Source organism: Oryctolagus cuniculus, chromosome 11 (assembly GCF_051225735.1).
Source record: "Oryctolagus cuniculus isolate XC-2025 breed Fujian yellow rabbit chromosome 11, ASM5122573v1, whole genome shotgun sequence".
NCBI lineage: Eukaryota > Metazoa > Chordata > Mammalia > Lagomorpha > Leporidae > Oryctolagus > Oryctolagus cuniculus.
Genome location: NC_142877.1, coordinates 107,914,746 through 107,930,043, shown reverse-complemented (window position 1 = coordinate 107,930,043; position 15,298 = coordinate 107,914,746). Strand labels below are relative to the sequence as shown.

The window sequence follows — 15,298 nt, the reverse complement described above, 5'->3', positions numbered from 1 at the left end:
ACACCGCCTTCTTGAGGGGAAGCAGCAGGGCTTCCCTACACCTCTACACCAGCGGAACACCTAGCAGGATGGTCTGACTACAACACCACTCACACACACAATGTGTTCACACTTTCCACCTAACAGAGTAGTAACAGCAGCTACCACATGCCACGTGCGTTCCTATCTATGAGTAGAAATAAGCTGTGTATAATAGCTAATATTTGTAAGTTGTATCCTTGTATAACCTGCTTTACCCAAATTATAAACCATCCCATCTTTTGCCTGAGGAAACTACTTTAACTATTGAAAAATATGATTTAAAAATGAGCAGTAGACCTAAAAAGACATTTCTCAAAGGAAGACATAGAATGGAGAAATACAAATGGCTCAACATCACTGCCTGGGAACACACAGCACAGGTAGCGTCGGACTCCAGCCAGAATGCTGTTGTCAGAAAAACTGAACAGAGCTGCCACGGCATCCAGCAGCACCATCGCGGGACGCAAACAAGCGGCAGGCAAGCGGGGGAAGGGGCACTGCCACGTTCTGCAGCACCACTCACACAGCCAGGAAATGGAAACAGCCGAAACGTTCGTCATCACGGGAATGGATGAAGAAAATGTGGCTGGAATACTATCCAGCCATGAAGAAGGATGAAACTGTGCCACTGGTGGCAACATGGAACAGATGCACGGGAAGTCACCATGCTGTGTGAAGTAAGCCAGGCACCGAGGGGAAAGTGCCTCATGGTTTCACTCACATGTGAGCTCTAAAATAGCAGAACTTAGACGTTCAGCATAGAATGGTGATTGCTAGAGGTTGGGGACAACTATAGTTATTTCTTTGTCTAAAAGTTATTTGAGAGGCAGAGAGATCAAGTGAACTCCCATTCTCTGGTTCACTCACTCATTTAGTGCCCAATATGGCTGGGCTGGGCCAGACCATGGTTGGCTAAAGCAGAGAGCCAAGAATTCAATCCAGGTCTCCTATGTGGGTGGCAGGAACCCAAGTTACCCAAACATTTTTTTTTTAAGATTTATTTATTGGGGCTGGCACTGTGGCATTAGAGGGTTAAGCCTCCACCTGTGGCACCAGCATCCCATATGGATGCCAGTTCGAGTCCTGGCTGCTCCTCTTCTGACCCAGCTCCCTGATGATGGCCTGGGAAAGCAGTGGAAGATAGCCCAAGTCTATGGGCCCCTGCACCCGCATGGGAGACCTGGAAGAAGCTCCTGGCTTCAGACCAGCACAGCCCTGACCATTGCAGCCATTTGAGGAGTGAACCAGTGGATGGAAGACCTCGCTGTTTCTCCCTCTCTCTGTAACTCTGGCTCTCAAATAAATAAATCAAAATAATAAACCATTTATCTATTTATTTGAAAAAGAGAGTTGCGGAGAGCAGAGGCAGAGAAAGAGAGAGGTATTCCAACTGCTGGTTCACTCCCCAAATGGCATAATGGCCGGAGCTGGGCCAATCTGAAGCCAGGAGCCAGGAGCTGCTTCCAGGTGTCCCACGTGGGTGTAAGGGCCCAAGGATTTGGGCCATCTTGTACTGCTTTCCCAGGCCACAGCAGAGACCTGGACTAGAAGAGGAACAGCCCGGACTCAAACCAGCACCCATATGAGATGCCGGCACTGCAGGCAGTGGCTTTAACCACTACACCACAGTGCCAGGCCCAGCATGGAAGCATTTTCATAAAGAGACTCACTCCAGGGGCCAGCACTGTGGAGTAGCGGGTTAAGCTGCCTGTGGCGATGGCATCCCATATGGGCACCAGTTGAATCCAGGCTGCTCTACTTCTGATCTAGCTCTCTTCTAATGCGCTGGGAAAGCAGCAGATGACGCAAGTACTTGAGCTGGGAAAAGGCTCCTGGCTTTGGATCAGCCCAGCTCCAGCCACTGCAGCCATCTGGGGACTGAACCAGCAGATGGAAGATCTGTCTCTAACTCTGCCTTTCAAATAAATAAATAAATAAATCTTTAAAAAAAAATGAGACTCCATGTATTTAATTCAATTAAAGAGGACCAAAAGGGTTACTGTTAAGAACTATAGCTGTAACACAATTTTGAACATAAACATACAAGGGAAGGAATTTGTGAAACTGTATTTATTAATGTTTTGTTAAACATACTGTCTCTTAGAATTGAGGGAGGAAGCCCCACTCAAGTGAGGCAACAAACCTGCCATCTTTTACAAAATTTAATTAAAACTCACAATCTTATGATTAGTCCTTAATTCCTGAGAATTTGAACATCATTATGCTTTCTGTGAAATTATAAAAAATGCTCATATAATTTTTAAATTACAGTATGTCTGAAAAAAATTAATATGTTAGCAAGGAAAACCATCTCCAAATCTATACATTCATAAACTTCGGCATGAATACACTGAAGCCCTGTTACTCTACAGTTTAATACAATTTAAATATAATCTTTTCAGAAATTTTATTTCAAATATATGAACTTATAATTAATCCAGACTACAGTGACATTATCGCATTTTACTATAGATAACAAAATTGTCACTTTCTTCTCAATTGTAGATATCCAAGGAGTCAGCATGTGGACTCTAGTATTAATAAAACAATTAATTTACATGAGTGGGAATAATAAGCAGAGAACATCTGATTCTCTTTTAAATCACAACTTCTATCCCTACTAAAAGGGATGATTTTAGAGAAGAGAAGAAGAACAGGGAAAACAATATTGTTGCTATGAAATGATGACTAAATTGATATAACCAAATCCAAGATCATTAATATAAACATCTGCAATGAAAATATAAATTAATTATGCAGCATGCTTTAGGGCCTTTTCTACAGTTAGTATGGATTAGAAATACTAAAATGCTTTTAATCTACTCACTGTTAGTAACTGTAACCAATGGTGACAAAATAAACAAAAAACATCTCTTACATGTTGTGTTTCTTCTTTACTTTTTGTAAGACAGTGAAAGTCTTGATCTCAGGCTGAGAACATTAACCTGACCCTAAACAGTAAGCACAGACAGGGCACTGTGTACCTACTCAAAAAGCTGAAGTACAAGAATACTAGGAGAATTCTAACAATGTTAGAATTTCAGGATTTATAAAGAAATGTTTCACAGGCAAGTGCGATAGAAAACTCAAGCGTTTCCCAAAATGATGTTCATATTACATTTAAAATTTTCAACTTTTCACTGTAAAGTTATTATTTATTATACCTTAAAAAGACAAGATTAACCATTGACTATTAACTAACATACCTTGAAAAAAATAAAGCTAACAGCTTGCTGGGAACTAAATTTACTCTAAATCTTTCTGTACTTTTTAATCAATAAATGATTTATTTTATTAGAGTTTTATTCTCACAGTGGTAATTTTTAAAAGCCTGCACAGTGCAATTATAATTAGTATTTAGTCTGATGTCTTATACTTTATAAAAAGTCTGCCAAACCATTACCAAGACTTTAATTCAACCTAACAGAGAAGAAACCTGAGTTTGTATATAGAAACACTTTTTTTTTTTTTTTAATATATCATACATCGTGCCTTCCTTCAACCAGAAATGAAGTTTCCAGCAGGTCTCTATGGCTTTATCTGATTTTCGAGTATGAACTAAATCTTAAAGCAGTTGTTGGAGGTCAGATGTTCCCAAAGTCATGTAAACTAGTTATAAAATGTCTCAGGAGAGACATGAGCAGCTCTTGTGAGTCACGTGAGATTAACCATACATAGCTGAGCAACAGTTACTCTGTACAGAAAAGGCAGATAACACACTGTGCCTCACATCCAGTACCAAAGCCATCTTCATAACATTTCTTTCAAAGGATACTGATATGTATACTTCATGAATTCAAGCTCAATTCCTTTTTTAAAATATGTATTTACTGGCTGTATACAGTATATGTATTCAATTTCCAATGACTTGAGACAAATATGGATCAACAACCTATACAAACACAAATTACAAACATGTAGATTATGAGATCTGAGGTCTCAGTTTAGAAATTTAGATTTGTTGTTCTATAACTTTACTTCAATTAACTGTTCCTAGAAACACCTTATAGCCTAAAGTTGAGGCAAAAATCTAATTTTAAAATCTCATTTTCAACCTTTGAAAACGGAGCCTTGTGCAATAGAACAGACTTCACTTTCAAACACTGTTTTACATCTAAATATTTTCCAGAGATGTGACCAGGAAATAATTCAATAGCTTTTAACACCTGTTTCACTGGCAAAAGTATGAACACAATTCTGACGATTTCCTATGGGCACCACGTACCATCAACGTCATTTCACAACCGGCTCAGCAGACACAGTGCTGTCGGGCAGGTCTCCATTGCTTGTTTTAGTTTCTTCTGGGAGCATGAGTGAAAATAACAATGGACATATTTATTTTCATTTTTAAAAACAAACTTAAGTAACATTTTAGAAGAGCTTATTTCCTAAATTCCAAATTAGGAAAAGGTTGCATCTGTCAAATACTTCCCTAACATCACAAGTCATATACCTGGTTTAATTCTTTTTTTTTCAATCTAGGCCAGATCCTGTTAACTTTCTGACTGGCTCCCAATGGGCAGACGGAGTTAGAAAGATCCGAAGTTTCTCTGTTGGGGCTTCAAGCTGCGCCAAGGCCCTCGCACCTATGGAACCTTGACACCTCTGGTCTGAGGACGGCCTGCTGCCCTCTAGCCTGTTCCTCCAGCTAGGGAAGGATGTGACTACCCAAAGGCACGCAAAAACATGGCAACAAACTGGTACCGAAATTGTCAGGAATGAAGAGCTTGCCATTTGTATTTAAGTTCTTAAGGGCAGTTTATTGTATATGTCACAGAATGAATCCCTAGCTTTATGCACACAATGTCATGTGCACACATTTCATTAACGCATGAAAACTATTAACGTATTCAGCAGCTTTGACTCCAGGCACTCTATAGCTGAAATAATCTTAAGAATCTCGAGTGACCTGGGCATATGAATTAGCTGCATCAACTGCAACTCGAGAGATTTCCTGAAGAACAGACCAAGGCAGGGAGTCTCACTGGAATGAGATAACTCTTGAGGCCTTAAAGCCAATGTCCAATCTACTTGCAGTTTTCCCAGTTGCGGGGACTACAGACAAAGATCTTCAGATCACTAAATGTGGGAGCAGAAACTAAGCAACAAATGAGCTGTGTCCCAGCACTAGCTTCACAAATTTATCTTAGTCACAAACTCACAAGTAATTTTTAAATAAATATTATCTTCTAGATAAAATCCTAAAAATAATTTTTTCAAACACATGTCTATTACTTAGTCTAGATTCCATAAATGCCTGGATATGCTCCTTTTAGTAAGTAATATTAGTAGGCAAAAATTTATTTTACCAAGGAATAAGGTAGTTCATACAATTAATCTACCCAATTCAATCATATTTACTCATTGTGGAAAAAAATAATAAAAACATCTTGTTTTATATCCTGATTTAGGAAAATTTCATGAAATACAAGAAAAAAGGGAAGAAAACAAACATGAAAATAAGAACCTACTAGTTGTGATCTTCCAAGTAAACAGAAAAATGTAAGTTACATAATCTTTATGACAGCAACGAGGAAACATCTGCCCCTCAGGAAGACAGCTGTCGCTGCACGTCAGATCTGGAAGCAGTGCATCCTGGGGACATTAGCCACTTCTGCAGTGCTCACAGCATTAAAGCTTATAAAGACTTCCCCCTTGGGGCTGGCACTGTGTTGTAGCGGGTAAAACCTGCCTGTGAGGCTGACATCCCTTATGTGTGCTAGTTCAAGTACTGGCTGCTCCACTTCCCATCCAGCTCCCTGCTAAAGTGCCTGGGAAAGCATCGGCCGCCTAAGTGGAGACCTGGAAGAAGTTCCTGGCTCCTGGCTTCAGCCTCGCCCAGCCCTGGATGTTGGTGTCATTTGGGAAGTGAACCAGCAGATGCAAGATTTTCTGTCTCTCCTCCTTTCTCTGTAACTCTTTCAAATAAATAAAATAAATAAATAAATAAAAAGACTTCCCCTATCTTCCTACATAGAATACAATGGACACAACCCTCTGCTTAGTGGCTCAAGTTCACTGAAATGACCAGCAATGCCATGACCACACTGCCTCTCTTCCCCAGGCCTGACTGTGGAGGGGAGCAGGAGGCTGTTTACCATGACACAAAGTAGCCCTGACGATGGTCTGCCTCTTTCATCACCTCATTCAGCCATGAGCAGTCGCAGCAGCTCTGCCTCTGCAACCTTGAGCTGCACCTCCCGTAATTCACTCCTTCGAACTGGATACAGACTGAGCAGTCAAAAGAGAAAACCAAGCTTGCTAAATTTATTTAAAATAAGAGAAGCTGGCCGGCGCCGAGGCTCACTTGGCTAATTCTCCGCCTGCGGCACCGGCACCCTGGGTTCTAGTCCCGGTTGGGGCGCCAGGTACTAGTCCCAGTTGCTCCTCTTCCAGTCCGGCTCTCTGCTGTGGCCCGGGAGGGCAGTGGAGGATGGCCCAATGCTTGGGCCCTGCACCCACATGGGAGACCAGGAGGAAGCACCTGGCTCATGGCTTTGGATCAGCGCAGAGCGCCGGCCGTAGCGACCATTTGCAGGGTGAACCAACAGAAAAGGAAGACCTTTCTCTCTCTCCCTCTCACTGTCTAACTCTGCCTGTCAAAAAAATAAATAAATAAAAATAAAAATAAGAGAAGCTAAAACTGAGCAGGGGCTCAAGGACCCACAGAGTGAACTGCATAAACTAAGGAATTCTCTCTTCAATGCCACACGTGATCCACACACAGGCTTCAGTTTTTCTAGACTTAATCCTGTATTATTTTTCAAACAAGGAAGCTAGCAGTCTGACCAGACAAAACGAACATTAGTACCTACCACTAAAGAGACTTATTAGTCTTTCCAAATTTAAGCCACTCACTGACCTTCCTTCTCCTTCTTCTCTTGGTTTTCTTCAGCTGCAGTCTTGTCTGCTCTGAAGAAAATTCTTGCACTGCTCAGTGAGAAATAAAGCAACTCAAATTCCTACATAAATGAAAAAATGTGAAACAAAAGCTGAAAATACTGAATGGCAAAATGTAAAAGATACATATATTTTAATGTCTTCATTATTTTAGCAAGCTCAAGTGCAATTTGTTAAATACAGAAACTATGTACTGATCTGCTTTTAAGGTATAAGACAAAATGCTGAGAAAAATTTGCAAAATTTTATGTTCTATTTCTGTAATTTTAAAGCACACTGTAAAATCTGAAGAAAAAACTTAGATGATAGCTCCTGTTCAAGAAAGTGAAAGAAAAAGAAGCAACGGGAAATCAGACGCAGTGGGGATAAACGTCTGTGTTAATCACATAACAGCTATTTTGTTTAATTTTGGAATTAAAAAACCTTTCTCTAAGTCTACTTCTTAAAATAAATAAATAAAATATTTTTTTTGCTTTTTCCTTTTATTAGACTTTATTTTTAGAGAAATTTTAGGCTGACAGCAAAATTCAACAGAAAATACAAGGAATTCTATGAATCCATCCCCAAACCCATAGGCTTTCTCAGTGGGGACATCCCACATCAGGGTGGTTCATTTGCTACAATCAAGGAACCAACACGGCCACATTGTTATCCAAGGTCATTAGCTTATGCTACAGCTCAGTCTCGGTGCTGTCTCTTCTATTAATTTTTTTAACTTTTATTTAATAAATACAAATTTCCAAAGTACAGCTTTTGGATTACAGTAGCTTTCCTCCCCCCATAACTTCCCTCCCACCCGCAACCCTCCTTTTTCCTGCTCCCTCTCCCATCCCATTCACATCAAGATTCATTTTCAATTATCTTTATAGACAGAAGATCAATTTAGTTTATATTAAGTAAAGCTTTCAACAGTTTGCACCCACATAGAAACACAAAGTGTAAAGTACTGTTTGAGTACTAGTTATAGCATTAATTCACATTGTACAACACATTAAGGACAGAGATCCTACATAGGGAGAAAGTGCACAGTGACTCCTGTTGTTGACTTAACAAATTGACACTCTTGTTTATGGCATCAGTAATCACCCTAGGCGCTTGTCATGGGTTGCCAAGGCTATGGAAGCCTTTTGAGTTCACCAACTCCTTATTTAGACAGGGTCATAGTCAAAGTGGAAGTTCTCTCCTCCCTTCAGAGAAAGGTACCTCCTTCTTCTGCCAGAAGAGGCTCCTGGCTTCAGATCAGCCCAGCTCCAGCAGTTGTGGCCATCTGGGGAGTGAACCAGTGGATGGAAAACCTTTCTCTCCCTCTGTAAGTCTACTTCTTAAATAAATAAATAAAATCTTGGAAAAAAAAAAAAAAAAGATCTGAGTCCAGGCCAGTGCTCTGGCATAGCAGATAAACCATCTGCAGTGCAGGCATCCCATATGGGCGCCGGTTCAAGTCTTGCTGGCTCCATTTCTGATCCAGCGCAATGATAATGTGCCTGGGAAAGCAGCAGAGGATGGTTCAAGTACTTGAGTCCCTGCATATGGGAGACCAGTAAGAAACTCCTGGCTTCAGACCTCTCCAGCTCTGGCCATTGCAGCCACTTGGGGAGTGAACCAGATCACTAACTCTGCTTTTCAAATAAATAAATTAAAAAAAAAAAAAAATCAGAGTCAAATGGCTTAAAAATACCGTTACTTCTAAACACATTCTTTCCACATTCATCTCACTTAAAACCTGGGTTTCTACATGGCTTCTGCTTTTCAGATATCAAAAACCGAGTCCAAGCAGATGTGACTCCCTTTCCCTTACCTGCAGATAGATATCCAGCCGCTTCTGAGTGAGATTCATGGTTTGCAGCAGTTTTTCATCTTGACTGGCTGACTGCACATTCTGTTGCTTAGCAACTGCTCTTATCTCCTTCAGGTATTTCTCCCTAACAGACTGGAACCAGTGAAGTGAGTCGAACTCCTGATACTGATCCAAAAGCTTTAGAATGTAAGCCACACCTGTAGTCATCAGTAGACCCAAAGTTAAATTACAATGCGTACAGAAGTTGTACTCCATATCCCTTCACAAATAACTCTCGCCATTAAGTTAATCATTATGAATGAATTCTCATACAAAAACATTTTATATCATAAGTAAGTTTATCAAGAGACTTAATACCTCAAAAAAGATGCAGAAGTATAAAGAACTAAAGATAATTCAGTGAATAAGGAAATAAATAACATGGTCACGAAAAACATATTAATGTTGTAAAGGAAGAGAATAAAAACTTCCGGGGTTGGGCACTGTGGCTCAGTGGTTAAGCCACTGACTGGGACGTCCGTATTCCACACTGGCATGCCTGCTTCCACTCTGGTTTCCAGCCAAGGCACACTCTGGGAGGCAGATGATGGCCCAAGTACTTGGGTCCCAGCCACCAACATGGGAGACCCAGATTGAGTTCTGGGTTCCTGGCTTCTGTCTGCCCCAGCCCTGAGTGTTAAGGGCATTTGGTGGAATGAACCAGCAGATAGAAAATCTCTCTCTCAGTCATTTTGCCTTCCAAATAAAAAAATAAATAAATAAATAAAACAATTTCCACTCCTAACCATACAGTAACTGAAGAGGCTACAGGAAAACCAAACACAAGATGTGCTAAAACTTACAACCACAGTAAAACCTAAATATTGAATCAAACTAGTCAAGTGACTAGCAATACCAAGCAGGCATTCAGTGACAGATACAAATGACGGAAAACAAATATATTCAAACAGATGGCTCAGCTGAAGAATCAGTGAGTGCTGATCGTGACAAATCTTAAAGAGCACTTAGACCTATTCTGAAGCATATGTTTCTAAGATTCTATTATAAGGTGAATATAAAATGGGGAAACAATTCCATTAAGCTTACCCATGGCAAAGCCATCATCAGTAAAGGCAGCTCCAATTTTATTTTTTTTATTTAATTTCTCCTTGCAACTAATGGAATGCTCTACAAAGTTGAGGGTCTAAAAAGACAGAACAAGGGTATCACAGAAACAACTGTGTAAGATAATGTTCAGCATTTAGTTCTCGAAACAAGTATTTCAGAAACTGTCAACAGATTTGCTTCTTGGTTCCTGTCTTCGGCTCTGAAACACACACCTGAGACGCACGGTCGTGGGGGGACAGCGCCTGCACAGGCGCCCTCACTGGCCCTTCTTTCCGAGTCCTGCCACTCCTCAGTCAAGCACTGTGCGTGCATGGCTCCTTATAAGCTACGGCATGTATTTGAGAGAAGAGAACACTGCCGCTTGTGAGGCTTGTCATCTCACCAGAGTCGTACGTTAAGTGAGCACTGAAGTCAGAAAGCAGGCCTGCCTTACTTCAGTGCACACTTCTGGACTACACACCAGGGAGCCAGTGTTGCAGTACCGCGGGCTAAGCTGCTGCCTGGGACACCAGCACCCCATAAGAGCATCCCAGCTGTTCCACTTCCTATCCAGCTCCCCGCTAATGCTAGGCAGCAGAGCATGGCCCAAGTGCTTGGGCCCCTGCACCCACATAGGAGACCCGGAAGAAACTCCTGAATTCTGGCTTTCAAAAACTGTCGGCGCAGCGCGCCAGCTGTAGTGGCCATTGCGGGGTGAACTAACACAAGGAGGACCTTTCTCTCTGTCTCTAACTCTGCCTATCAAAAAAATAAATAAAAATAAAAAATATTTACTTACGTCAACTCTACACCAGGTGTTAAGTACTTAACATAAGAAAAAAATTATTAGCATCCAGAAGTTACGCTATGGAACAGCACAGCAGGCAACAACAGGAGTGCTGTCTCCACCTCTACACACTAAGCCACAAGGCCTGTGAGCACTGGGCAGGAAATGAGGCCAGCGCCACAGGAAATCTTAATTCAAGTAGCCACACACTGGCCACACAGGGACAGCAAAGCTCTAGACAGGTGTAGAGAATATGTTTTTTAAAAAAATATGAATGATACGGTATGCTAAGTACTGTAGTAGCCTACACAAGAAACAAGACAGCCAGTTTTGCTTATATTGCTTTGGAATCCCACAGTGAAGTCTTTATCAATAGCTAGTTAAATCATGTACAGACATCTCACACTTGCCTTTTTTCTTTGGAACTAAACGGTCAACTCACACACAAGGACAGCGTCCTGCATGTCTCTGCAGTGCTCTTACTCTATTTTGTTTTCTGCATCACTGACTGAATTCTGACAGCTGTCCTGTACAACTGCAGACTCTCCCTCAGCTCACCGCTGGCCTCACCGCTGTTTCCTGTGGCTTGCATGCACTGTCCCTCAGAAGAAAACCTACAGGGAGAACTCACCCCGAGTTACCTGCAGTGCAACTCAATCCCTCACCTCTACTGCAACACAAATTTAATATGAAATGAATATGGCTATCTTTGCTAATAATAGTTGATATAACAGTAAGTATATAAAAGAAATAGAAAATTCGCAAGGCAAAAAGCTGCCTATAGACTATTAGCTAATGGTTATCATATGTAAGAAAATGTGCTAATTCAGGCAATATAAAAAGCTATTATTGAGCAAAGTTGGATATAATAAAAAGCTGTGTCTGCTTGGTTATATTCAGATTTTAGAGCTATTCACTAACAAATCTTAGAAAAAACCTTTATTATAGGAAACAATAAATAGTAAGGAAAAACAACCCTTATTTTTAACACATACCTCTCTAAACTCCTAATGCCATTTCCCAACTTGAAAAACTGTTTTTATAATGCAATTTTTATAGCAGGCTATTTTTAGACAGCATATAGGATTAGAAAAGAATACATCATATATTTTAAAAAGGATAAAGCCCGAGGGCCGACAACTGTGGCATAGCAGGCTAAGCCTCCACCTGCAGCATCCCATATGGGCACCAGTTCGTGTCTCAGCTGCTCCTTTTCAGATCCAGCTCTCTCTACGGCCTGGGAAAGCAGTGGAAGACTGCCAAGTACTTGGGCCTCTGCACCCGTGTGGGAGACTTGAAAGAAGCTCCTGACTCCTGGCTTTAAATCGGCCCAGCTCCAGCCATTGTGGCCATTTGGGGAGTGAACCAGTGGATGGAAGACCTCTCCCTCTGTCTCTCCCTGTCTCTGTAACTCTGCCTCTCAAATAAATAAAATCTTAAAAAAACGGAAAAAGCCCTAAGGATTAAAGTGTTAGGATTTACCATTGAATAGAGACAAGTTCCCTTCAAACAACGGCCTCTGAGAAATGTGTCAGAAAAACTTCCCAGCAAGTCTACACTAAGCAGTTAAAGTGACTATGTGATAAAATTCTGCCCAAAAATTCTATGGTATAAACGTAACGATATAAACTAAGTTAATTTTAAAAAGACTAGGCCAGCGCCGCGGCTCACTAGGCTAATCCTCCGCCTTGCGGCGCCGGCACACCGGGTTCTAGTCCCGGTCGGGGCGCCGGATTCTGTCCCGGTTGCCCCTCTTCCAGGCCAGCTCTCTGCTGTGGCCCGGGAGTGCAGTGGAGGATGGCCCAAGTGCTTGGGCCCTGCACCCCATGGGAGACCAGGAGAAGCACCTGGCTCCTGCCTTCAGATCAGCGCAGTGCGCCGGCTGCAGCGCGCCGGCCGTGGCGGCCATTGGAGGGTGAACCAACGGCAAAGGAAGACCTTTCTCTCTGTCTCTCTCTCTCACTGTCCACTCTGTCAAAAAATAAAATAAACAAATAAAAAGACTAGAATTCCTCTGGCAATTATTAACAAATAGACTATTTTTAAAAATAAGTAAGTCTCTTTCAGAATAACTAATTACAATTCTAGGTCACATTCACTGAGATCACATTTAATTTCACCTACAATCAGAAAGTAACATATGGGGCCAGTGCTGTGGTATCATGGGTAAAGCCACTGCCCGCAGGGCTGGCACCCCATATGGCCGCCGATTTGTGTCCTAGCTACTCCACTTCCAATCCAGCTCTCTGCTATGGCCTGGGAAAGCAGTAGAAGATGGCCCAAGTCCTTGGGCCCCTGCACCCCTGTGGGAGACCCAGAAGAAGGGCCTGGCGCCTGGCTTCAGATCGGCCCAGCTCCGGCCGTTGTGGCCAATTGGGCAGTGAACCAGCGGATGGAAGCCCTTTCTCTCTTTCTCTCTGCCTCTCTGTAACTCTGCCTTTCAAATAAATAAATTTTAAAAGAAAAAAAAGAAAGAAAGTAACACAGTCTGTGCATTTTAGGTTATAAAGAAACCAGTTCTATTTATCAGTAATTTCTTTGGAAAAAAAATTAATTTTAGGTTTTGAAAATACTCACCAGAGGGGGAACAATGATATAAAAATTTCGGAGATGTATGTTCTTAGGCCTTCGAAATTCTGGAGCAAAAACATCTACAAGCATTTTGAAATATTCTGTACCTTCAGCAGAATTTCGTGTGTGGTCACTGAGGACTGAATCCAAGTGCCTAAAAAGAAACAAAATATTTCTTGGTTCCTTGTCCAGAAGATAGCATTTTTTTTTCCTCAAAAGAAACAATTTATTTAGAATAAAACAAAAGCAGCTCAACTGTGAGTGCAGGTTTGAGCGACAGCTACTTTTAAGCTGTGTGAGCCATAAAAAGGGTTTTTCTTTACTTCTCCAGAAATCTTGTGTACACAGCACAAAGCAAAGAGGTCATTTTTTTCCACTTAAAACACCGGCACTGGCATCACAATAGCAGATACACAACTTTAAGCTGCCATTTTAGTAAAATGCACAAATACTAAACAGATTAGCTTTCTCCCATCAGAGGCCCATGTAAACTCCACATAAGCCACAACTTCTCCAGAAGACAGCTTTTTAAAAATTCATCTCTAGGGGGCCAGCGCCATGGCTCACTTGGTTAATCCTCCGCCTGAAGTGCCAGCATCCCATATGGGCACCAGGTTCTAGTCCCAGCTGCTTCTCTTCCAGTCCAGCTCTCCGCTGTGGCTCGGGAAGGCAGCAGAGGATGGACCAGGTGACTGGGCGCCTGCACCCGCGTAGGAAACCAGGAGGAAGCACCTGGCTACTGGCTTCGGATAGGCGCAGCTCTGGCCATGGCGGCCATTTGAGGGGATGTACCAACGGAAGGAAAACCTTTCTGTCTCTCTAACTCTACCTGTCAAATAAGTTTAAAAAAAAAAAATCATCTCTCATTAGGTTAGCTAAGAGCACCAGAAGGGGCTGGGGCTGTGGGTTAAAGCCCTGGCTTGAAGCACCAGCATCCCATATAGGCGCTGGTTCTAGTTCCAGCTGCTCCTCTTCCCATCCAGCTCTCTGCTATGGCCTGGGAAAGCAGTAGAAAATGGCCCAAGGATTTGAGGCCCTGCACCCACGTGGGAGACATGGAAGAAACTCTTGGCTCCTGAATTCAGCTCAGCTCAGCTCTGGCTGCTGCAGCCATTTAGGGAATGAACCAGTGGATGGAAGACCTCTTCATCTCTACCTCTCTCTGTAACTCTTTCAAATAAATAAAAATAAATCTTAAAAAAGAAAAAAGAAGACCAATGTTGCAATAAACTTCTCTGTACAGACATGGGGGGGGGGGTGAGGAAGAGCACTGGAAAACAGGAAACGTGACATACCACATGTTCTCCCTGACCTGTGATAATAGAGCACCTAAAAGACAATCTATAGATGTGAAATTGACACTTTCAGAAGCAATGACTTGAGCAGCCCTTGTCTTGACTGCTGACGAACAGTTTTTTTATAACTATTTGTTGAACTCTTTAATTAACATAGAGTTAAACATATGTGTATAAAATCAATTGAAAATAGATGTTATTAAAAAATAAGAGTGGGACTAAGAGAGGGAGGAGGAGGAGTAAATTTCCTTGGAGTGCACAATAAGCTCATTTTATGTACAGAAAGTGATCAACATGATTTAAAGCTAGTTTGAAAAACAGAACATGTAGAACATCTTGGGACTTGACTGAATACTTTATTTCTTCCTACAATGAACCTTGTTGTACCCCATTTCACTGTAAATTCTTCAATTTAAATCTCTTCACTATCACATTCACATTACCTTCCCTCTACTTAAACCTGGTTCTCTTTCAAGAACTTAGCGTCCCTCTCCAATTTTATTCTTTGTCTCCTGCATCTCTCATGCAGACACACACTTTCAAATTATTACTCCTTCAACAGTGAAAGGCAGAAATCTCTCCTGTGAGACTCACATAATCCAACTACAGTTGCTCTTCAACGCATCATGAGGTTACATCCGATAAATCCACCATAAGTTGAAAATATTATAAGAAAATGCGTTGAATACACCTCTCCTTCTGAACATTCCAGCTTAACAGCTGTTTACCCTGGTCATCTCTGGCTAACTGGGAGACATGGCTCACTCTACCACTGTCCAGCATGGCCAGAGGCAAAGTTCAAAAATCAAAATTCAGTATCAACTGAATCAAATCAGCTGT

General features: G+C 41.7%; 1 protein-coding gene across 5 annotated transcripts in view; it reads right to left on the bottom strand.

The window, feature by feature from the left end:
• Positions 1-2,073: 2,073 nt before the first annotated feature.
• The window catches only part of WASHC4 (WASH complex subunit 4), a 68,698-nt gene continuing 55,473 nt past the window's right edge, over positions 2,074-15,298 (bottom strand). For 2 of the 5 annotated variants that reach the window (XM_051846047.3, XM_051846052.3), the window contains 5 exons: positions 13,170-13,317; positions 9,806-9,902; positions 8,720-8,916; positions 6,884-6,983; positions 2,074-4,322 (listed from right to left, as the gene is read on the bottom strand). In XM_051846047.3, the coding sequence (XP_051702007.3) occupies positions 4,255-4,322; positions 6,884-6,983; positions 8,720-8,916; positions 9,806-9,902; positions 13,170-13,317 (610 nt within the window). In that variant the 3' untranslated portion in view covers positions 2,074-4,254. The remainder of the gene's footprint in view (positions 4,323-6,883; positions 6,984-8,719; positions 8,917-9,805; positions 9,903-13,169; positions 13,318-15,298) is intronic. The other 3 variants (XM_051846048.3, XM_051846050.3, XM_051846049.3) reach the window with 3 other exon arrangements.